Source organism: Salvelinus sp. IW2-2015, linkage group LG20, assembly GCF_002910315.2.
Source record: "Salvelinus sp. IW2-2015 linkage group LG20, ASM291031v2, whole genome shotgun sequence".
In the NCBI taxonomy this organism is placed as follows: Eukaryota; Metazoa; Chordata; class Actinopteri; order Salmoniformes; family Salmonidae; genus Salvelinus; species Salvelinus sp. IW2-2015.
This window is the reverse complement of record NC_036860.1, coordinates 13778950-13802719: the sequence shown is the minus strand read 5'-3', so window position 1 is coordinate 13802719 and position 23770 is coordinate 13778950. Positions and strand designations below refer to the sequence as shown.

Sequence of the window (23770 nt, the reverse complement as noted above, 5' to 3'; positions counted from 1 at the left end):
AGAGAGAGAGAATGTGCGAAGGAAGAGGATGGATTGCTTGTTTAAGTGAGAGACACCGGGAGAGGAGGAGAGTGGGGATGACAGCCGTTAAGAGTGAGTAGAAGACGAGAGGATAGACGAGTGGCGGAGACAGGTGAGAGAGCAGTCAAGAAGAGATAAAGGAGAATGTGGGAAGAACCAGCGCGTTCGAGAGCACGTGAAAGAGAATGAAAAGATAGGAGCAACGTGGGGAGAACAGGGTGTGTTGTGCAGTATTATAAGAGAGAGTAGAAAATGAGATGTGGGGAACAGCCTTGCGTAAATTGTAGAAAAAAAGAAGATAAGAGAGAAGAAAAAGAGAGTTGGGGTGAGAGACCACGCCAGTTGCAAAAGACGTAGATGAAAAAGAAAGGAGAGGTGCGAGCAGAAATAACAAGTGTGAGAAAGGAAGATCAAGAAGTATGAGGAAAAGTATGTAGAGATTGTCACCTCTGACCAATCCTCATATAGGAGTGTTCTTGTAAAAGAATATCAAAACCCATTATATTGGGAATAGGCTAAGTTCATTTACTACCTGTATAAACCTAGTAGACCAATGCTCTTTTCCCCTTCAACCTCTCTAAAACCTCTGAGCACGCTGACAAAGTCTGCTTATTTGGCAAGGAAGACCATCAGCCGGTTACGGGTTGAGAACCTCAAATCACGGCACACCTCCTGGACGATCCGCTCAAATTCTTCCACACAGTACCGCACTGTTTGTAACCTGCATCCGGTAGGTATGTCAGTTGCTTTTCGAAGATACCGATCCCTATATTATATAATTCAATTATAACGAAGGTCGCTGCCTCTCTTAGGGTTGGTTTAATAGGTTAAAATTGTTTGTGGCCCAAATGGGGATCTTGTCAAAGCTTAAAAGTGCTTGGGGTTTTGTAGCCCGCATAAGAGTGAGATATCTCTTGGTTGTTGCAAATTGACGCGACCAGCCGTAGGAGTCTAATGGTATTTACCTTAATAGGCCTGGAGCGAAAAGATATTAGAATGCCATCATAATTGATAGTATAGAAAGACAAGTCCATAGGTAAATTAAGAATAGGGACAGTATGAAATTAACCTGGGCAATGGTTCACTATGCCGATATAGAAATGTCCACCTAATTAATTATATTAGGGAACTATTTGTAGTTTTGCCTATAGGGTTTGTTCATAGTTTAGGAAATATAGCTCTTTCAATAAAAACGTTGGAAATGAAGGGATCTTGGCGATATATTGCAAGGGTGGTCAGGATGCTTATCACAACCGGATCTAAACCTACTTATAGAGTATGACCCACTATGACTTGGAGGCTGCCTCATGAGGACGAACTAGTGTTGCGCCCAATCCGGAGCCCTGTGGGAAGTGTAGGCCGACTACTCAGTCACAGGAGATTGATGCGCACCCTATGTTAACTTATAGGGCAGAGTTGGCAGAGAAAAAGCCAGAATATATCTAGGAGCGTTGTGTACGCAGTTTTTATATTATTCCAGGGTCCAGTTAAGTTGGACTACTTATATATAGGGATAGGGATAAAGAAGGACCAAGCGACCCCTCGGTACAGTGGGACAAGGCACACTCCATTGTCCCAAGAGTAGGTCTCTAGTCCCATACCTCCTAATTGGTATCTTGTGGGTCTTTCGTTCTTTCTACTGGCCTTTTGTATCTCGCCCTTGTCGGAGAGGAGGGAACGAAGGAGAGTAAGGATGGTTAGACGACGGCGGGATACGAAGGGAGAGAAGGGAGGGAGAAGGGGGAAAGTAATAGATGAGGGAGAAGGATAGCCAGTTGAGGGGAGGGAGAGACGGGATGGTATAGAGGAAGGGGAAGGGAAGAGGTGTAAAGGATAGTAATGGATGAGTACGGTCAGCACGTAGAACGATGGGGAGAAATAGAGGTAAAGAAGAAGCAGAAGAGAGGAGCAGATAAGGTCGAGAGGGTGGAAGGAGACAGAGACCAGAAGAGCGTAGGGAGCAGAGAGAAGCGGAGGGTAAGGAGGCTGAGAGGGGGAGGTGGGTAGAATGGGTAACAGAAGGTGAAGGTTGGAAGTATATTTTAGCGAAATGAAAACGAAGAAAGAGACCAGTAAAGATAGACCACGGAGAGAGAGAAAGGGATGAAATGATGGAGAAACTCAGGTTTTTCAAACAATAAGGAGTAACTGAAGGAACAAGATTATGAAGGAGAAGGTACAAGCACTAGGGATAGAAGAAATACCCATGTCAAAATGGAAGGTCAGATTAGGATCACCATTGTATGGTTGATAGAGAGGAAAATAAGGGATGCAAAATGTCGAGTTATATTTATTACGTAGAGAGAATTGGAATTGTATATTTAGCTTGTTATGTTAATCTTTCAATCAACGATGCCGCAGTAGGAAGAGAGTCAAGAAAGTTGTGGGTGTGATAGTAGAAGTATTGTTAGAAAATGTAATGGATGATTTAGATAGTGAAATGCAAGGCAACGGCGAGGGCATTTCCAAACGAAGCCCATTCCGTGTATCCAATTGTAGTAGTTATGTCTTGTCTCATCGGCTACACTCCCGTAACGGGCTCGGAGAGACGACGTTCGAGAGCAGCCGTCCTCCGAACACCAACCCAACCAAGCCGTCACTGCTTCTTACCACAGCACGCATCCAACCAGGAAGCCAGCTGCACCAATGTGTCGGAGGAAAACACCGTACACAGCGACTGGTCACACGCACTGTGTCACCCGTCCCGCCGGGAGCGCTAGTTGCGGATGAGACTAGGATATCCCTAACCGGCCAAACCCCACCTATCCGGAGACGCATAGGGCCATCGTGCGTCGCCCACGGACCTCCCCGGATCGCGTACGGCTGCGAACAGGGCCTGGGCTCGAACCCAGAGTCTCTGGTGGCAAGCTAGCAGTTTAGGCCTTAGACCACTGCGCCACCGGGAAGGCCCGTGGGTCAGAAGTTTAGCATACATCAATGGATTTTTGGTGGTAGCATTGCCTTTAATTGTTTGGGTCAAACGTTTGGGTAGACTTCAACAAATTGCTAGTCCGACGGCTATAGGTGGGTGAATTTTGGCCATATCCTCCTCTGACCAGAGGATGGTGTATACGTGAGTGCAGGTTTAGGTAACGGGCCTCCTTGCGTCGGGCACCACATTTTTTCAGTTCGTCTGCGCACAACGGTTTCTAATAGGATTGAGGTCAGGCTTGGTTGTGATGCACGCTCCAATACGTACTTGACCTTGGGTTCCTTTCCGCAAGTCGCATTTGCCAAACTTTGGAATATGCTGGGGTACAGTTGGTTCCCATTTGGAAAACCACCCATTGCGACTTAAGCTTTAACTCTTTCCTGACCGAGATGTTTTGAGATGTTGTGCTCTCAAGTATATCATCACGCAGAGCGATTTTCCCGCCTGCATGCAATGCCATTCTATTTTGTGCAAGGTGTCCCAGTCGTCCTCTCTGCAGCAAAGCACCCCCACAATCACCTGGACAGTGCTGGCAGCCCCGTGGCTACTCACGTGTGGATGTGGTGTGTGCTTCACGTTGCATAGCCCCCCTTTTCGCTCCCAAACATAAGATGTCATTATGGCCAAAACAGTTATACATTCTAATTTACCTTTATCCATTTAGCACGTACATTTAGGGCAGCACGCTCGTTATCCCAGAAGCGGGACTTACAAATTGGTGTGCATTCAACCCTATATATGATATCCAGATGGAACAACCACTTTGACAATAGTGCATCTAAATCTTTTAGAGGGTGGGGGGGGGAGTTAGAAGGATTTAGCTTTCATCCTACCCTAGGTTTCCCTTATAAGAGGTGGGGTTTCAGGTGTCTCCGGACAGGTGGTGGATTTGAATCTCGCTGAACCTGGCGGTCGTGAGGGAGTTATGTGTCCAATTGAGGGTTGCCAGAGGCAGCGAACAGTTTGACTGGGCTGAGCGGGAACTGTAGCTTCCTCAGAGGTAGGTGGGCGAGCAGGCCAGAGGTGGAATGAACGCAGTGCCTGTGGTTTGGGTGTAGGGCTGATCAGGTAGCCTGAAGGTAGACGGAGGTGCCAGTTCCCATCACAGGCTCAGTAGGCAAAGCACGCATGGTCTTGTAGAGGATGCGAGCTTCAAACTGGAAGCCAGTGGAGAGAGCGGAGGAGGGGGTGACGTGAGAGATACTTGGAAAGTTTGAACACCAAAGCGCGGCTGCGGCGTTCTGGATAGTTTGTAGGGGTTTAAATGGCACAGGCAGGGAGCCCAGCAACAGCGAGTTGCAGTAATCCAGACGGGAGATGACAAGTGCCTGGATTAGGACCTGCGCCGCTTCCTGCGTGAGGCAGGGTCGTACTCTGCGAATGTTGTAGAGCATGAACCTACAGGAACGGGTCACCGCCTTGATTGTTAGTTGAGAACGACAGGGTGTTGTCCAGTGATCACGCCAAGAGTTCTTAGCACTCTGGGAGAGGACAACATGGAGTTGTTCAAACGGTGATGGCGAGATCTATGGAACGGGCAGGTCCTTCCCCGGGAGGAAGAGCAGCTCGCGTCTTGCCGAGGTTCAGCTTGAGGTGGTGATCCATCATCCACACTGATATGTCTGCCCAGACATGCAGAGATGCGATTCACCACCTGGTTATCAAGGGGGGAAAGGAGAAGATTAATTGTGTGTCGTCTGCATAGGCAATGATAGGAGAGACCATGTGAGGATATGAAGCAGCCAAGTGACTTGGTGTATAGGCGAGAAAGGAGAGGGCCTAGAACAGAGCCCTGGGGGACACCAGTGGTGAGAGCACGTGGTGCGGAGACAAGATTCTCGCCACGCCACCTGGTAGGAGCGACCTGTCAGGTAGGACGCAATCCAAGCGTGGGCCGCGCCGGAGATGCCCCAGCTCGAGAGGGTGGAGAGGAGGATCTGATGGTTCACAGTATAATAATTAATATAGTTATATAGTTATATATTTTGTTTCATCAGACCAGAGGACATTTCTCCAAAAGTACGATCTTTGTCCCATGTGCAATTGCAACCCGTAGTCTGGCTTTTTTATGGAGGTTTTGGAGCAGTGGCTTCTTCCTTGCTGAGCGCCCTTTCAGGTTTATGTCGATTTTTATAAGACTCGTTTACTGTGGGATATGATACTTTTGTACCTCCCAGCATCTTCACAAGGTCCTTTGCTGTGTTTCTGGGATTGAATTTGCACTTTTCGCACAAAGTACGTTCATCTCTAAGAGACAGAACGCATCTCCTCCTGAGCTGTATGACAGCTGCCGTGGTCCCAGGTGGTTTATACTAGCGTACTATTGTTTGTACAGATGAACGTGGTACCTTCAGAGCGTTTGTAAATTGCTCCCAAGGATGAACCAGACTTGTGGAGGTCTACATTTTAGTTTTTTTTTAGGAGGTTTTGGCTGATTTCTTTTGATTTTCCCATGATGTCAAGCAAGAGGCACTGAGTTTGAAGGTAGGCTTTGGAATACATGCACAGGTACACCTCCAATTGACTAAAATGATGTCAATTAGCCTATCAGAAGCTTCTAAAGCATTTAGAAAATTTTCTGGAATTTTCAAGCTATTAAAGGCACAGTCAACTTAGTGTATGTAAACTTCTGATCCACTGGAATTGTGATACAAGTGAAATAATCTGTCTGTAAACAATTGTTCGGCGAGTCGGTTAGATGTCCTAAACCGACACGCCAAAACTATAGTTTGGTTAGCAGAAATGTATGGAGTGGTTGAAAAACAAGTTTTAATGACTCCAACCTAAGTGTATGTATACTTCCGACTCAACTGTAATGTATGTATATATATATATATATATATAAAATTTCCCTATCCTCCATTGTATAAGCCTACTCTCTCATACACACTGATGTAAGCTCTATCTCTGTATCTTTCTCAGGCTTGGCTTGAGTCTCAGTCTCGTGCTCTCGGTCTGTTCATCGATGGAAAGTTTTGTCCGTTCTGCAGACAGACAGACATGCGATGTGACCGACTCTTCAGGTAAAAAAGATAAACCTACAGGGGAGCCATCCCCTTAATTTAGTATTGTTGTTCTATCTATATCTCTTGTCTCCACTGCCCACTGTTTCTCTCTTGTTATATTTAAATTCATCATCAATAAAATATGTATTTTGCCATGTTTTTTCTCCACTCCCTCCCTAGGTGGTCCTGTGTGTAGTACTGTGTGTGCTCTGGATGAGGATGCATCCTGTCTGTGTCCTCTGGGGCCAGTGGCTTCAAGGCCTGGAGTGCTCTTCCCTGTCATCTCAGAGCCAAGACTCTACTCAAGTAGCTACACACCCCCCTTTTACGACCTCTGTCTAGGGTTGACTGATACACCCCTTTACCTCTGTCTAGGGTTGACTGATACACCCCTTTACCTCTGTCTAGGGTTGACTGATACACCCATTTACCTCTGTCTAGGGTTGACTGATACACACTACACCCATTTACCTCTGTCTAGGGTTGACTGATTCACACTACACCCCTTTACCTCTGCCTAGGGTTGACTGATACACCCCTTTACCTCTGTCAATGGCTCACTGAGATACACACTAATAATACTTGATGTAAAGGGCTTTTCTCACCCACGACGCTGAAGAAAATAATACAAAATAAAATAATAACAATCAGAAACACAGAACATTGTAAGCGGACCACAATCAAAGCTATATACAGGCGTCGTCAGGAGAACAGAATTAACATAGGTCTTTGAAAGCTTTTCTGAACAGCTCAGTCTTTAGCATGTGCCTTAAACGAGGCCAGAGACTCTCCAGCCCTGACAGTGACTGGAATGCTGCACTGAAGTCCAGCACTATGAGGGTGCTGGCAGCCCCAGAGCCGGCATTCATGAGCTGTGTCCATCTCTGATGCCCAGCTGGAAGGGCTCGAGTAGGTTGTGAGTGGCCAGATGGCGTGTTCGATAAGCTTACTAAGAAATGGCAGGTTGAAGATGGGCCTGTAGTTCTAGAGGTTGTCGGGGTCAGAACCAGGCTTTTTAAGTACTGGTATGACTGCAGCGAGTTTGAGCTGAGGAGGGACACATCCAGTGGTGAGGAAAGTGTTGATGATTTCCGTGAAAGGCTCCAGGGCAGGTAAGCAGGTTTTGACAAGGGAGGTGGTGACAGGGTCAAGTGAGCAAGTGGTGGGCCTCATTTTGTTCTAACCAGTTTGGTTACATCAGCTGCAGTGACTATGGTGAAGGTGGAGAACCTTGACTCAGGGAGCAGAGGACCGGCTAGATCAACTACAGGGGCTGGAGAGGACAGAATGGGGGTGTTGATGTTTTCAATTTTGCTTTGGAAGCACAGGTATTGATTGCGCTGTTCTGGGGAGGCTGAGGCCGGAGGAGCTTGCTCCCAGTCGGAGAGCGCACCCAATAGTTTCCACTGCCGTTGCGGATCAGTTGGGAGTAGTAGTAGGATGTCTGAGCTTTAAGGCCTGTTTGTAGTCTTTCTGATGTCGCTCAAACATCTGCACGTGACAGTTAGCCCAGTTTTCTTACACTGCCGTTCTAGACGACGGCCAGTTGCTTTGAGAGAGCGTAAGCTCCTCGGTGTACCAGGGAGAAGATATGGGGAAAGACGTTTTCAAAGGAGCAACTTCATCAAGTTTGGAGGCCAAGGCAGTGTTGTATTGAGCCACAGAGTCAGTAACTGGCAGGTTGGAGATGGGCTGTGGCTGTGTTTTATAGTTTTAAGACTCCTATAGAGCGTTTCTTGGGCTGAGTGGGCAGAGGAATAGCTAGGGCGAAGGTGATGAGTTTGTGGTCGGACAGGCCTGGCATAATTCCATCCAGTTTGGCCAGATCCACACCTCTGATTACAGACCAGCTCTAGTGTAATGGCCTTTGTCGTGGGTGGCAAAGTCCGGGGTGAACGGGGTGCCGTTCCCCTCACAGCTCCGTAGGCAAGCACCATGGTCTTGTAGCGGATGCGAGCTTCAACTGGAAGCCAGTGGAGAGAGCGGAGGAGCGGGGTGACGTGAGAGAACTTGGGAAGGTTGAACACCAGACGGGCTGCGGCGTTCTGGATGAGTTGTAGGGGTTTAATGGCACAGGCAGGGAGCCCAGCCAACAGCGAGTTGCAGTAATCCAGACGGGAGATGACAAGTGCCTGGATTAGGACCTGCGCCGTTTCCTGGTGAGGCAGGGTCGTACTCTGCGGATGTTGTAGAGCATGAACCTACAGGAACGGGCACCGCCTTGATGTTAGTTGAGAACGACAGGGTGTTGTCCAGGATCACGCCAAGGTTCTTAGCCCTGGGAGGAGGACACAATGGAGTTGTCAACCGTGATGGCGAGATCATGAACGGGCAGTCCTTCCCCGGGAGGAAGAGCAGCTCCGTCTTGCCGAGGTTCAGCTTGAGGTGGTGATCCGTCATCCACACTGATATGTCTGCCAGACTGCAGGATGCGATTCCCCACCTGGTATCAAGGGGGGAAAGGAGAAGATTAATTGTGTGTCGTCTGCATAGCAATGATAGGAGAGACCATGTGAGGTTATGACAGAGCCAAGTGACTTTGGTGTATAGGAGAATAGGAGAGGGCCTAGAACAGAGCCCTGGGGGACACCAGTGGTGAGAGCACGTGGTGGGAGACAGATCTCGCACGCCACCTGGTAGGAGCGACCTGTCAGGTAGGACGCATCCAAGCGTGGGCCGCGCCGGAGATGCCCAACTCGGAAGGGTGGAGAGGAGGATCTGATGGTTCACAGTATATCATGAAGGCAGCGATAGGTCTAAGAGAGGTATGAGAGCAGAGGACGAGAGAGTTAGCTTTGCAAGGTGCGGAGCGCCTCCTGGTGACACAGTAGAAGTGTAGGCAAGGCATTTGATGACTAGTGTCTTGTGAGAACCGTGACTGATTTGCGATATCCCATGAAGGTCATTCTGAGAAGAGATAGCAAGGAGAGCTGGCACAAAGGACGGACGTTCAAGAGTTTTGGAGAGAAAGAAAGAAGGGATACTGGTCTGTAGTTTGTTGACATGGGAGCGAGCGGATCGAGTGTAGGTTTTTTCAGAGCGAAGGGGTCAACTCTCGGGCTCTTTGAAGTACGGAAAGGGAGTAGCCAGCGGTCAGGATGAGTTGATGAGCGAGGTGAGGTAAGGGAGAAGTCTCCGGAAATGGTCCTGGAGAAGAGAGGAGGGGATAGGGTCAAGCGGGCAGGTGTTGGGCGGCCGGCGTCAAAGACGCGAGATTTTCATCTGGAGAGAGAGAGGGAGAAAGAGGTCAAGCAAGGGTAGGGCAGTGTGAGCAGAATACCAGCGGTGTCGGTTTGGACTTTTAGCAAACGAGGGATCGGATGTTCCGTCGACCCTTCTTTCATTAATGGCTTGACGAAGTCATCGTAGAACAGAGGAGGAGGAGGGGGGAGGAAGGATTCAGCGAGGAGAGGAGAAGGTGGCCAAGAGCTTCCTAGGGTTTAGACGGCAGAATGCTTTGAGATTTAGAAGTGGTAGAAACGTGGCCTTTTAGCAGCAGAGACAGAAGAGGAGAATGTAGAGAGTGACGGGGCGAAAGCGATGCATCAGAGTCGGTAGGAGGCGAGTTTTCCCGTCCATTTCCGCTCGGCTGCCCGGAGCCCTGTTCTGTGAGCTCGCAATGAGTCGTCGAGCCACGGAGCYGGAGGGGAGGACCGAGCCGGCCTGGAGGATAGGGGACATAGAGAGTCAAAGGATGCAGAAAGGGAGGAGAGGAGGGTTGAGGAGGCAGAATCAGGAGATAGGTTGGAGAAGGTTTGAGCAGAGGGAAGAGATGATAGGATGGAAGAGGAGAGAGTAGCGGGGGAGAGTTGTTCTACTGCATGTTCTACTGCACTCGTTAGGAGTGCACACAGTAGACATTTGTTAAATAGTTTGGTACCGGGTCCCATATTGAAAGAGGCTGTTCTCCAGCTTCTCACACAGGGTTGTTTTTAATATGTGCAAAACTTCTGCGGAATCATAATCAGTGGAGGTGTGCTGCCATTTCTGAATCTTTTGGCGCAGACTTCGGTCCTGTCCGTGGGAGATGAGTTGAGATGATGATCTAGCTAGTCTGGCATTTGAATCCAAACAATTAGCTAGTTGATTGGAGAAGTAGCCAAATGTGTCAGCTAATTTAACAATGATAGTAAAAACCTTTTTAAAATGAGATTCCTGTCTTCTATACCTGATAAGCTATAACAACAACAACAAGAAGTTGATAAACAATGCACATTTTAAAAACAAATAATTCCGGATCATTTTGCAGGAGTAAACTACCAAGGCTGGCACTAGGCGCCATCGCAACCATAAACACTACACTACAGACCACAATTTAATATCTAATATTTATGCCGGGCAAATTCAAGTTAGCATTTTGAGAAATGCTCTATGTTATCTCTATAACGTCTGTCTCTTCGCGTGTGCTTGCGTGTGTGCGTCCATCGTGTGTGTGTGTGTGTGTCAGGTTGGTGAGTGGCCTCCAGAGACACGGTCAGTGTCTGTCAGAGCTGTGTGACCTGGCCCAGTCTCCCAGTTCCCCTTCAGCACTGGTCAGACTGCTGCAGTACTACTCCGGCTGGGCTCAGCTCAGAGACTCACTCATTCCCGACTGGACGCCACGTGGTAAGGCCATGCTAGTGTGCGCGTGTTTGTAAGTGAATCTTTATCCGCGCGTGCATGGACGTCGTGGAGATCTTTCCTTGAGTATTGTACAACTGTGATTTGTGAAGTGTGTGTGTGTTGAATGTTCTCTTGTGTTTGTGTCTTTCAGGTGTGGTGGTGGTGGTTGTCTCTGACGACTGTTCTCTCTACTCTCTCATGCTGAAAGTCTTACCTGCACTGGCCATGGGTATGACACACACACACACACACACACAGAGAGAGAGTTACAGATCCAGGCTATCTAATCAACATGACCAAAGGTCAATTACCTAGAAAGTCATGGGGGAAAAAACGTTTCAAAACGGACCCTGTCACCTTCTACCCTGACAAAGATTCCCTTCGGGAAGGTAAAGCTTTACTCTACCGTTTGTGACCTTAACGTTTCTGTTTCCCAGGCAACGCAGTGGTGGCGATCCCTGGCGTGGGGACAGCGCCTCCTGTTCTGTTATTGGCTCAGCTGTTTGTGGAGGCGGGACTTCCTGCGGGGGTGCTGAATGTGGTGACGGGCAACGTTTTGTCGCTGGGTTCTAAAGTGGCTCAAAACCCGCACGTCAGCTATGTCACTTACAGTGGCAACAAAAAGGTGGACACACACACACACACACACACACACTCAAACCAATGTGTTAGTCAGTAGTGCTTATGCATCCTTGATGTCTTTTTCCTGTATGCATCTGCTTGTGCATCTTCTCACTAGCTCTCATTTCACTGACGGGTTCTTTATCGAGGAATGTTTTCACTTGCTATGACTGTGATATGCGGTTGTTTTATCTACCCTGGTTGAAACCACTGACTGTAAGTCGCTCCGGATAAGAGGGTCTGCCGAATGACCAGAATTCTATGTAAATGTAATGGGACTGCAATTCGCTGTGTGACGTGAACGTTTTCCATTTGGTGCGGCAGTGAATTTGACAGTTGTCCCGTGACAGTCGTGTGTGTTTGTGCTTTTGATTGAACTTCCTCTTTTCTCTCTCTCTCATACCAACTAGTAACTTCCCTCCAATCTCTTCTTTCCTTCTTTTTCAGGATGGAGAGATTCTGTGCAGGGCCACAGCAGGCATGGGTGTTCCCGTCTCTCTCTCCCTCTCCCTCGGAGCCACCTGTCCCTTCATCATCTTTGAGTCTGCCGATATCGACAGTGCCGTGGATGGAGTGATCGAGACCGCCTTTAAGAAGAACAGAGAGGTGAAACGGATGGCTTTCTTTTCTCACTCGTTAAAAAAAAAAGAAGCCAAATCATTGAATGAATCGAGAGATTCCTGTGAAAGAACAAGATGCAACCCGAACCATGGCCACAGGTGGTCAGTGTTGTACAGTATGACCGATCTGTACCTCTCCCTCACACCAAAAATAAATAAATAATTAAAGCCCCCATTTAAAGCCCCCTCTCTGACTCAGTAGGCCTATATGACTTATATGAACAGTAGACTAATAAATACACCCCCCCCCCCCCCACCCCCCCCCCCCCCCCCCCCCGCGCCCCTCCCCCCCCCCCCCACCCCCCCCCCCCCCCCCCCCCCCCCCCCCCCCCCCCTCAATCTTTATTTTGCTCTCTTTCTCACCCTCCTCCCTCAGTACCAGTGGATGCTGTGTGTCCAGGAGTCAGTGTTGGACAGTGTTGTAGCCCGTCTGAAGGTTCGGATGGCAGGGATGAAGAGTGTTCCTCTCCTGGTCGAGAGGGACCGAAGGCTGGTGGACGCTGCAGTACAGGAGGCCCAACAGCAGGGGGCCACGGTCAGTCACGATATTTACATTTAACATTTTAGTCGTTTAGGAGACGCTCTTGTCCAGAGTGACTTACAGGAGCAGTTAGGGTTAAGTGCCTTGCTCAAGGGGACATCGACGGATTTGTCACCTTGTCGGCTCGGGGATTCAAACCAGCACCCTTTCGTTTACTGGCCCAACACTCTTAACCGCTAGGCTACCATGTACACTGAGTGTACAAAACATTAGGAACACCTTCCTAATATTGAGTTGGACCCCCTTTTGCCCTCAGAACAGCCTCAATTCGTCGGGACATGGACTCTACAAGGTGTCAAGCGTTCGGGCCAATGTTGACCCCAATGCTTCCCACAGTTGTCAAGTTGGCTGGATGTCCTTTGGGCGCTGGACCATTATTTGTACCACATTAAACTGTTGAGCGTGAAAAACCCAGCAGTATTGCAGTTCTTGACACACTCAACCCGGGTTCGCCTGGCACCTACTAACATACCTCGTTTTAAAGGCACTTCAATAGTTCACCTGGTCAGTCTATGTCATGGAAAGCGCAAGAGTTCCTAATGTTTTGTACACTCAGTGTACACCCTCATTCTGTAATCGTCAAGCCCATTAAAAAAATATCTTAAAATGTTAGAAAACGGGGGCATTTTAGATATACAATTATATTAGTGTTTGTGGAGAAACATATTTCTCCAAATGCTTTTTTATGAAATTTGACTTGAAGACCATTCGAAAAGCCTACAAAAGTTAGAATACCAGGAAGTAGCCTTGTAGTTAATGACGTGTCACTTTCATAGCGTACAGCCTTAGTATAGGTGGGGGACATTAGTCACTCTATACCAATTAGGCCATAGGAGGGAAACATTTTGAACAAGCACTGCAGTGAGCAAAATAATCATAACATTTCAAGAAGACCTGAAGACAGTAAATCCAATGCAAGTTCCAAATACTGCAACTCAGAATTCCATCTTGGACTATATGGACTATTTCATCTTGCTTTTTGGCATTTTTTTTTTTGTACCATTATTTTGTTAGATATGGTGTTGAGCACAATGAATAAAATTACCTTTTTAATATATATACATTGCTCAAAAAAATAAAGGGAACACTAAAATAACACATCCTAGATCTGAATGAATGAAATATTCTTATTAAATACTTTTTTCTTTACATAGTTGAATGTGCTGACAACAAAATCACATAAAAATGATCAATGGAAATCAAATTTATCAACCCATGGAGGTCTGGATTTGGAGTCACACTCAAAATTAAAGTGGAAAACCACACTACAGGCTGATCCAACTTTGATGTAATGTCCTTAAAACAAGTCAAAATGAGGCTCAGTAGTGTGTGTGGCCTCCACGTGCCTGTATGACCTCCCTACAACGCCTGGGCATGCTCCTGATGAGGAGCATGGACTAAAGCATCCGCCAACTCCTGGACAGTCTGTGGTGCAACGTGGCGTTGGTGGATGGAGCGACACATGATGTCCCAGATGTGCTCAATTGGATTCAGGTCTGGGGAACGGGCGGGCCAGTCCATAGCATCAATGCCTTCCTCTTGCAGGAACTGCTGACACACTCCAGCCACATGAGGTCTAGCATTGTCTTGRATTAGGAGGAACCCAGGGCCAACCGCACCAGCATATGGTCTCACAAGGGGTCTGAGGATCTCATCTCGGTACCTAATGGCAGTCAGGCTACCTCTGGCGAGCKCATGGAGGGCTGTGCGGCCCCCCAAAGAAATGCCACCCCACACCATGACTGACCCACTGCCAAACCGGTCATGCTGGAGGATGTTTCAGGCAGCAGAACGTTCACCACGGCGTCTCCAGACTGTCACGTCTGTCACATGTGCTCAGTGTGAACCTGCTTTCATCTGTGAAGAGCACAGGGCGCCAGTGGCGAATTTGCCAATCTTGGTGTTCTCTGGCAAATGCCAAACGTCCTGCCGGGTGTTGGGCTGTAAGCACAACCCCCACCTGTGGACGTCGGGCCCTCATACCACCCTCATGGAGTCTGTTTCTGACCGTTTGAGCAGACACATGCACATTTGTGGCCTGCTGGAGGTCATTTTGCAGGGCTTTGGCAGTGCTCCTCCTTGCACAAAGGCGGAGGTAGTGGTCCTGCTTCTGGGTTGTTGCCCTCCTACGGCCTCCTCCACGTCTCCTGATGTACTGGCCTGTCTCCTGGTAGGGCCTCCATGCTCTGGACACTACGRTGACAGACACAGCAAACCTTCTTGCCACAGCTCGCATTGATGTGCCATCKTGGATGAGCTGCACTACCTGAGCCACTTGTGTGGGTTGTAGACTCCGTCTCATGCTACCACTAGAGTGAAAGCACCGCCAGCATTCAAAAGTGACCAAAACATCAGCCAGGAAGCATAGGAACTGAGAAGTGGTCTGTGGTCACCACCTGCAGAACCACTCCTTTATTGGGGGTGTCTTGCTAATTGCCTATAATTTCCACCTGTTGTCTATTCCATTTGCACAACAGCATGTGAAATTTATTGTCAATCAGTGTTGCTTCCTAAGTGGACAGTTTGATTTCACAGAAGTGTGATTGACTTGGAGTTACATTGTGTTGTTTAAGTGTTCCCTTTATTTTTTTGAGCAGTGTATATATATATTTTTAAGTAAATGGTAACCTAATTGTGTTTTGCTTGTGTCAGCTGATCCAGCCGTGTCCCCCGCCCTCCTCCGGTGCTGCCTATCCCCCCACGGTGCTGTGTGGAGTAGCCCCCTCCTGCACCTGTGTGGTGACCCCATCCCCCGGCCCTCTGTTACCCCTCCTCTCCTTCAGGAGCCACGGGGAGGGCGTCACTCTGGGTAAGGAGGACCACACCATACGGTTTCTATGACCACACCAACCACTAATGAAACACTCATCTATCCATCTGTTTATCTGTCTTGACAGGGAACCACAGCCCTCACGGCCAGGCTGCCTCTCTCTGGACTGAAGACCTAACTCTGGCCCTGGAGGCTGCCAAGAGGTACAGGACACACACACACTATCTTGGACTCCCAATATTAATCTCAAGTCACCATGGCTGAAGACATTTAGTGTGGTGTGTCCTCTCTGCGTTAGATTTATAATTCCTATCACCCAAAAGCCACCTGACAAATAATGGACTATGAGATATAACACACCTTATTAACCCTTCCTCGAACCTCTCTCCCCAGCCTGTCTGTGGGTACAGTGTGGGTGAACTCCCACTCTGTGATGGACCCTTCCCTGCCTATCTCTGGCCACAAGGAGAGTGGCAACTGCATCGATGGAGGGAAGGAGGTATGGAGAATAGCCATGTTCTGTCCCTGTCCAGAGGGAATTTTGTTGATAATGCTTGTAATTATCCAATCTTTTCTGATATTCACACATGCCTTCTAGAGTGTCTTGCTATAGGTTGTTTGTAGACAGTTTGCCTTATGTCTGAGTGTCTCCTAAATGACTCCTTCTCTTTTCCAGGGTCTGTTCCAATTCCTCCGCCCTTCCTCCTCTCCTCCTCTACCCCGCTCCTCTCCAGCCTCTGTTGATTACTCCAAGTTTGGAACGGCGGCATCAGCGGCCATCATTCCAGAGGGATCTAATTCATCCAGGTGTGTCTGTCTTCCGAGACTTCTTTTAAAGTTGCCTTTTGTACTTATTCAGTCACTTGTAATGTTCTTAATTCCCTCTTTCCCTCCCTCCTGTTTCTATCTCTCCTTCAGTACCCCTCGTTCCTATCTGCAGTATGTGGGGGGGAAGCAGTGTAAGTCTGAGTCTGGCAGCAGTGTGTGTGTCCTGGCACCAGGGGGAACTGTTCTCGCCTACTGTCCTGACGGGGGGAGGAAAGACGTTCGCAACGCCGTGGAGGCGGCCATTAAGGTCCAACCTGGGTAAGCTCTGCTCTAAGCTGGATTTTTATCGACCAAACGTCACCGACAGTGTCGTCAGGGCCGTATGATACTGGGGCAGTATGGAGGTGTGTTTGACCCCTGTATACTGACATATTGGGGGAGACACACCAACAAAAAGCACTTCATTGTATTCCAGTAGAGTATGTAAGTGAGCTGTGTTTTAATGTGAATCTAGCGTTGTCTCTGTTGGTCTCCGCTCCCCGCACCTCTCTGATTCAGAGGGGTTGGGTTAAATGAGGAAGACACGTTTCGGGTGAGTGCATTCAGTTCTGCAACTCACTAGTTGTCCCCCTTTCCCTTTAACTCTGGCAAGCACCGCATTCTCTTTGCAGAGCCCTCTGCGGTGTGGTGAAGGTGGTTACGGAGTACGTTTAGTGAAGCATTAATCTTACTCTGGGCTCTATACAGTATGGACTATCACATATAAATGCCTTCTCTCATCTCTCCTTCGAAGTGACTGGCATGAAAGGAGTTTGAAAAGAAAATGCATAGGAGTCTGGGTCTGTGTGTGATTTACACTGAGTATACCAAACATTAGGAACACCTTGCTAATATTGAGTTGCATCTCCTTTTGCCTTCAGAACAGCCTCAATTAGTCGGGGTGTGGACTCTACAAGGGGTCATGTGTTCCACAGGGATGCTGGCCCATGTTGACTCCACTTCCCACAGTTGTGTCAAGTTAGCTGGATGTCTTTTGGGTGGTGGGCCATTCTTTAACACACGGGAAACTGTTGAGCGTGAAAAACCCTGCAGCGTTGTAGTTCTTGACACAAACCGGTGCGCCTGGCACCTACTACCATACCCTGTTCAAAGGCACTTACATTTTTTTAGTCTTGACCATTCACCCTCTGAATGGCACACATACACAATCCTTGTCTCAAGACTTAAAAATCCTTCCTTAACCTGGCCCCTCCCCTTCATCTACACTGATTTGAAGTGGGTTTAACAAGTGACATCAATAAGGGATCATAGCTTTCAGCTGGATTCACCTGGTCAGTCTGTCATGGAAAGAGCAGGTGTTAATAATGTTTTGTGTACTGTGTATATTTTCTCTCGCTCTCCTGACAGTTGGATGAAGAAGAGCCCTGTGGCCCGAGCTCAGTGCCTCTTCTCTCTGGCTGAGACCTTGGAGCTGAAGAGACGGGACATGGCCGTGTCACTCCACTCCCAGACAGACCTCTCATTGGAGAAGGCGGACATGGAGGTGGAGCTGAGCATCGCTCAGCTCTGTGATTGGGCCGCCCGCTGTGATAAGGAAAGGGGCGGAGTTCCGGTGAGACTTTTATGTATTCTGTCCTAATAGTAGTAACTTCTATAATACTAGTGGCTGTTTGTGTTCAACACTTACTCACGCACCCCCAACGTTCTGGCTGGCACACAGGCCACCAACAAAGCCTCTCCACTTCAGGAGGTCATACTGTAAATAAAGTGTCTCTTCTCTAACCTCCTTTTCTCTAGTCCGTCCCACAGTCCGGTTCGGCTCTGTCCATCCCCGAGGCTCTTGGAGTGGTGGGTGTGGTTCTCCCTGACTCCTCCCCCCTCCTCTCTATGGTCTCCCTGCTGGCAGCTGCTGTTGCCATGGGCAATGCTGTCGTCATGGTGCCCAGTCCAAAGTACCCACTGCCTGCTCTAGAATTCATCCAGGTGAGTTCTGTCCTGCCCCCTGACGTTTTGATTCAACTGTGTACTTGTGTGCACACGCTTGCTTGTGTATGCTGTTGCGTGTGTGTGTGCATGTATTTTCGCCCAAACACATCTGTTACCTGTCTCTCTAGGTTCTCCAGTCCTCAGATCTTCCAGGAGGCGTGGTCAGCATTATAACTGGTGGCAGAGATCAGCTGACCCAGGCTCTAGCCAATCACAGTGTCATCAAGGCCGTATGGTACTGGGGGAGTATGGAGGTATGTTTGACCCCTGTATACTCACACAACAACAAATAGCACTTAATTGCATTCCAGTAGAGTATATAAATGAGCTGTGTAATCTCTCTCTCTCACACACACACAGGGTTGCCAGTTCCTACAGCACACGTGTGCCAGCCCTCTGAAGAGCCTGTGGCTCCACTGCCAGGAGGAGGATGGAGGGAGAGACTGGGCCCAGCCTCATGCCTCACTCCTGGAAGAGATGTGGAGACAGGCCGTCCAGTGGAAGAGTGTCTGGATACCCACTGCTTAGAGAGAGAGGGGGGGGGTGAGAGAGAAAGAGGCAGGGGGAGACAGTAGAGTGAGAGATTAAGTATATTAAAACAAGAACATTTATTTGAAGTGAAGGGGGCGGGGGGGTTGTAAGGGTCATTCTTAGTCGCATTCTGGGAATGATTTTATGTAACGCACTTGACAGAAGGGCAATTTGGAAATGTTCTACAAACCGTATGAAACGTCCTCTTTCATGACTATGAAACCTTCTAGGATGTTCCAGTGGTTTCCTCCCATCAGAGGACTGTATGCCGACGACTCTGTGGTAAATAACACCAGATTCTCTACAGGAAGCCAGCTTTAGTCAGCCAACAATGCCTTCATAATTTTGCCTTACTATATGTTATCAATAAGGGGCTTAGATTGAGGAAGAAATCAAAATGTAGATTTCTGTCCCCCATGAGAAGTTAATACAGCTGTACCGATTTTTACATTATTAGTACCGTATAATGTTAAACTAGTAGTGTTCCAAACACAAAAGTAGACATTCCTTTTGTGGGGATCTTCAATCGTGCCGGATAGGCTAGGCCTACTGTTTCAGCACGAGTAGTCTTCACGTTTTTAGTCTTCATTTTTTTATGTCCAATTAGACATTTTGAAATGTATATGATAAAAACATTCTAAATAATGTACTTCTGATGTTCAAAAGCCAAAATAAAAAGATATTCACCTCATATCTTGTGCTCTCTTTTTAAGTAGGCCATCTTAATTCATGAGGGCTGGTCATGAGATTGCTTTTTCTGGAAGTGATTGTATGACTGGCATGTGTGTAAGGTCATGACGATGTTTTTTTTACCTCAATTGTATACCGTGATGAATTTGACTGTTTATACGTTTGTTCCCCGCTGTAAAGCGGCAGGCAGCTACTGGTTTTCTGTGGCTTTACAGCACACAGTGCTACTCTATTATCTTTAGGTGTGTAAAAACTGTCGGTCGCTAAATCCGGCACGACCTAGGACCGTGTAAAAACAGCTAGCTGGAGTTTGTCTGAGCCCTCAGCTGCTATGTATTTAATGCTGAGGCTACATACAGGCACCCTAGTCTGATGGCCTTGTCTCACATTTCAGTATTGTGCTGATAGTGCATCCTTTACAGTTATAATTGTATTATACAAGGGCAGTGCCTTTCCCGCATTGTGGTCATTTCCAGGCCTAGTGCTTTATCATAGCCTTATAGCATACCTGCCATGGCTAATGCTAGCTTCAGGCTCTACCCGAGCCTGCTTATTATACTGAACAAAAATATAAACGCAGCATGCAACAATTTCAAAGATTTTACTGAGTTGGTTTGTATAAGGAAATCAGTCAATCGAAATAAATTAAGCCCTAATCTATGGATTTCACATGACTTGGCAGGGGTGCAGCCATGGGTGGGCCTTATTACATACAAAAATACTCAGCACACCCCTCTATAGTTGCCTTGTACACTTAGTATACCAAACATTAGGAACACCTTCATACTATTGAGTTGCATCCCCTATTGCGCTCAGAACAGCCTCAATTCGTTGAGGCATGGACTCTACAAGGTGTCGAAAGCGTTCCATAGGGGTGCTGGCCCATGTTGACTCCAATGCTTCCCACAGTTGTGTCCAGTTGGCTGGATGTCCTTTGGGTGCTGGACCATTCTTAATGCACAGGGAAACTGTTGAGCGTGAAGAACCCTGCAGCGTTGCAGTTCTTGACACACTCAAACCGGTGCACCTGGCACCTACCCTGTTCAAAGGCACTTAAATCTGTCTTGCCCAAGGCACACATACATAACCCATGTCTCAAATGTGTCAAGGCTTAAAAATCCTTATTTAACCTGTCACCTTCCCTTCATCTACACTGATTGAAGTGGCTCTAACAAGTGACATCAATAAGGGATCATAGCTTTCATACTGGTCAGTCTGTCATGGAAAGAGCAGGTGTTCCTGTTTTGTACACTGTGTATAGTCTTGTGTTTGTCTACGATTTGCATGTATCTCTTTCTTCCTAGAAACCACAAACCCATCTGAATATGTACCAAGTGAACTGGGGTGCATTAAGACCCACACAGTATACAAAACAATAACACCTGCTCTTTCCATGACAGACTGACCAGGTGAAAGCTATGATCCCTTATTGATGTCACTCGTTAAATCCACTTCAAATCAGTGTAGCTCAGGCCTCTCCATCCCTGTTCCTGGAGAGCTACTCTCCTGTAGGTTTTCACTCCAGGAACAGGGATGGAGACCCCTGTTGTAGACGAAGGGGATGAGACCATTCAGAGGGTGAATGGGCAAGGGGTATGGTAGTAGGTGCCAGGTGCACCTGTTGTGTCAAGAACTGCAACTCTGAGTTTCACGCTCAACAGTTTTCCATGTGTTTCAAGAATGGGCCACCACCAAAAGGACAAAAGCGGGAGGCATTGAAGTCAACATGGGCCAGTATCCCTGTGGAATGCTTTCGACACCTTGTGGAGTCCATGCCCCGATGAATTGAGGCTGTTCTGAGAGCAAGCCGGTTGCAACTCTATTAGGAACGTATTCCTAAAATTTGGTACACTCTGTGTATGTGTGTCTTTGATTAGAAATGATTTCCCTACTGTAAAGTGCCACGCAGCTACTGGCCTTCTGTGGCTTACACCACGCAATGCTACTCAATTCCTCATTTGAATGTGGGCTCAATTCCTCATTTTGTGTTTGAAACCCCCTGCTGCCAATTACACTTTTGGTTGGTCCTGAGGCAAAGTTTGTGAAGGGGAAGGCTTATAAAGGAGAACAGAGGCACAATACGTCTTCACTCTTTTTTTTCTCTTTTGTGACGGTAATGAGGAAATATGGAAATATGTTCAACAATGTCCCCCACTTAATTTTTATATAGTATTCTGTAACGAATATAATAATATTGGATAGTGGCCTATTCCTCTCGGCATATAAAAACTGTTGTGCCCTAAATCTGGTAAGACCGTGTAAAAATGGCTTGCTGGAGCTCATCTGAACCGTTGGCTTCTGAGCCCTTATCCTCTATGTACTTAATGCTGAGGCTACATGCAGACACACTAGTCTGATGGCCGTCTCTCATTTCATTTTTGTGCTGATAGTGCATAATTTACTGTTAGAATTGTATGCAGTGCCTTTCCCACATTCTGGTCATTTCCAGGCCTAATGCTTTATTTTAGCATTAGCCTTATAGCATACCTGACATGGCTATCTTCAGCCTCTATCTGGACCTGCTTACTGTTCAGCCATCCGTGTTCATTGAAATGTGATTTGGGCTCTTCAATCAGATTAGCTTTAGCTGACATTTGCATAGCGGTTGTTTTGGCGGCGTCAGAGGTGGAATTGCGTTGGTGGAACTGGCATTATAACTAAAGTGGAGTCGCATTAACAGAAATCCCATGCAGCCTTGTTCTCCACAGTGAAACCGGGGAGGAGACTGTGGATCAGTTTTCGTCTGTTGGTATGTTAGGTCACGCGATATCAGACAGCACTGGCCAATTTTGATGAAACTTGTGTGAATGATGTGTCTTGCAATAGTGGTCTGACATTTACAAAATTACACAGATTGGCGCTATAAGAAGAGATTGAAAATGCAAATGTCAAAGGTCACGCCCTTCACCCCATTTGACCTAAAGTCATGAAATTTGGTACACACATCATTCTCCTCACAAGGAACAAATTTGACTCTGTGACCCATAAGGTCCTCCCTGATGGATTGTCTGCCATTTTGAATTTGATAGACACTTAAAACGCTACTCTTCTGGCACCGAATGACCGATCTGCACAAAACTTGGACAAAGGTCTCTTAACGAACACAATGTGGAATTTGCGAGATGGCTACCGGTCTGGACAAAAAGGGCACAAAAGTCTGTTGCAACTACGCTAACAGTGATGGGAAAGTAAATGCCACCTGTTACAGCTGCCTGAAGCAGATAGAGAGGACCCAGTAACACTTTGAACCTTCAAGAAATCTGCTATATGAGAGGTATGTGTTTAATGTTTGTCAACAAAGTCAATGCGAAAATGTAGAGCAGTACATCGTAAATCTGAAGAAGTTAATAATAGATAAGATACTGTATAAGATAATAGATAACATATAGAGCCCATAATAGATAATAGATAATAGATAAGAATTTGGCGCATTACAAGAGGAACTTATCAGTGATGGGCTTGTCATTGGCACTAAGGCTATAGGCACACGAGCACTGAATAAAGTCAGACGATTTTCACTCAAGTGAACAAGCACAAAATGCAAATCAAGAAAATTGGCAGAGGGGAACCAGAGACTGAATTATACCTCCCGTGAGCGACGTTCAGAATCAAAAGGCCAAACCTGTGGTCCCAAACAGATAGCCAAATTACTCAACTTGTCATTACTGTGGAACAGTGCATGCTAAAGCCAAATGCCCAGCATATGGTGTCACATCTACTCCCGCTCCGGCGCTCAACATCGGCGGTTTACTAACCACTGGTCCTGGCAGCCCATCATTACGCACACCTGGCAACCCTCATTACGCACACCTGTGCCCTATCATGAGGCACACCTGGACTCAATCACTTTTCTGATTACCTCCGCTTTATCTAGCACTCCCTAGCATCACTCTTCAGGGAGTATTGGTTCTGTGTTCATGTCCAGATGGTGTGCTTGGTTTGTATAGTGCGGTTTATGATTAGACTACCCACCTGCTTCCTTCCTTCCTTCCTTCCAAACAAAACCATTTTGCCAGAGATTGCAAACCAGCACAGCACAAACCTCAACTCAATCTAGTAAAGGTAGACAATGAGTCAGTCATATAACCAAACCGATGCAAATTGGTACATCTCCCATGTTAATTCTGTGGAAGACAGCACCAACAAAAGGTTAATTTAAGCTAGCTCCACACAGTGATGAGCAATTGACTTATGACCCCAGCCATACATTAAAATGTCAACTAGACACAGGATCCAACAGTGAATGTCATAAGCTATGGGGACCTAGAACATGTCATGCAAGATGGCAATCTAGTTCCCCTGTCAAGCAAAGCCACGCTCAAGCTATATGACGACACACTGATAAAGCCAACAGGAGAATGCAATGTCAAAGTAGACTCCAAGTTTAAGGACATGGAGACATCACAGATTCCTCTGCTGTCAACTGACACGTGAGAGCACCAGTAACCATGTGTACAAGCACTTACAACAAACAATTCCACACAAAGACATGGGGGGGAACAGAGGGTTAAATACACAACACTTAATGAGGAAAATGAGAACCAGGTGTGTAGGAAAACAAGACAAAACAAATGGAAAATGAAAAGTGGATTGACGATGGCTAGAAGACCGGTGACGCCAACCGTTGAACGCCACCCGAACAAGGAGAGGAACCGACTTCGGTGAAAGTTGTGACACATGTGA

At 47.3% G+C, this 23770-nt stretch overlaps 1 protein-coding gene across 1 annotated transcript in view; it reads left to right on the top strand.

The window, feature by feature from the left end:
• aldh16a1 (aldehyde dehydrogenase 16 family, member A1) overlaps nt 1-18437 on the top strand; it is a 24346-nt gene extending 5909 nt beyond the window's left edge. The window contains exons 4-17 of the mRNA XM_024011181.2: nt 10406-10563; nt 10712-10789; nt 10998-11185; nt 11629-11787; nt 12178-12336; nt 14995-15151; nt 15240-15315; nt 15506-15611; nt 15789-15919; nt 16031-16198; nt 17288-17492; nt 17678-17863; nt 17995-18120; nt 18227-18437. Coding sequence (XP_023866949.1) covers nt 10406-10563; nt 10712-10789; nt 10998-11185; nt 11629-11787; nt 12178-12336; nt 14995-15151; nt 15240-15315; nt 15506-15611; nt 15789-15919; nt 16031-16198; nt 17288-17492; nt 17678-17863; nt 17995-18120; nt 18227-18394 — 2065 coding nt within the window. The 3' untranslated portion in view covers nt 18395-18437. The remainder of the gene's footprint in view (nt 1-10405; nt 10564-10711; nt 10790-10997; nt 11186-11628; nt 11788-12177; nt 12337-14994; nt 15152-15239; nt 15316-15505; nt 15612-15788; nt 15920-16030; nt 16199-17287; nt 17493-17677; nt 17864-17994; nt 18121-18226) is intronic.
• The last annotated feature ends 5333 nt before the right edge of the window (nt 18438-23770 follow it).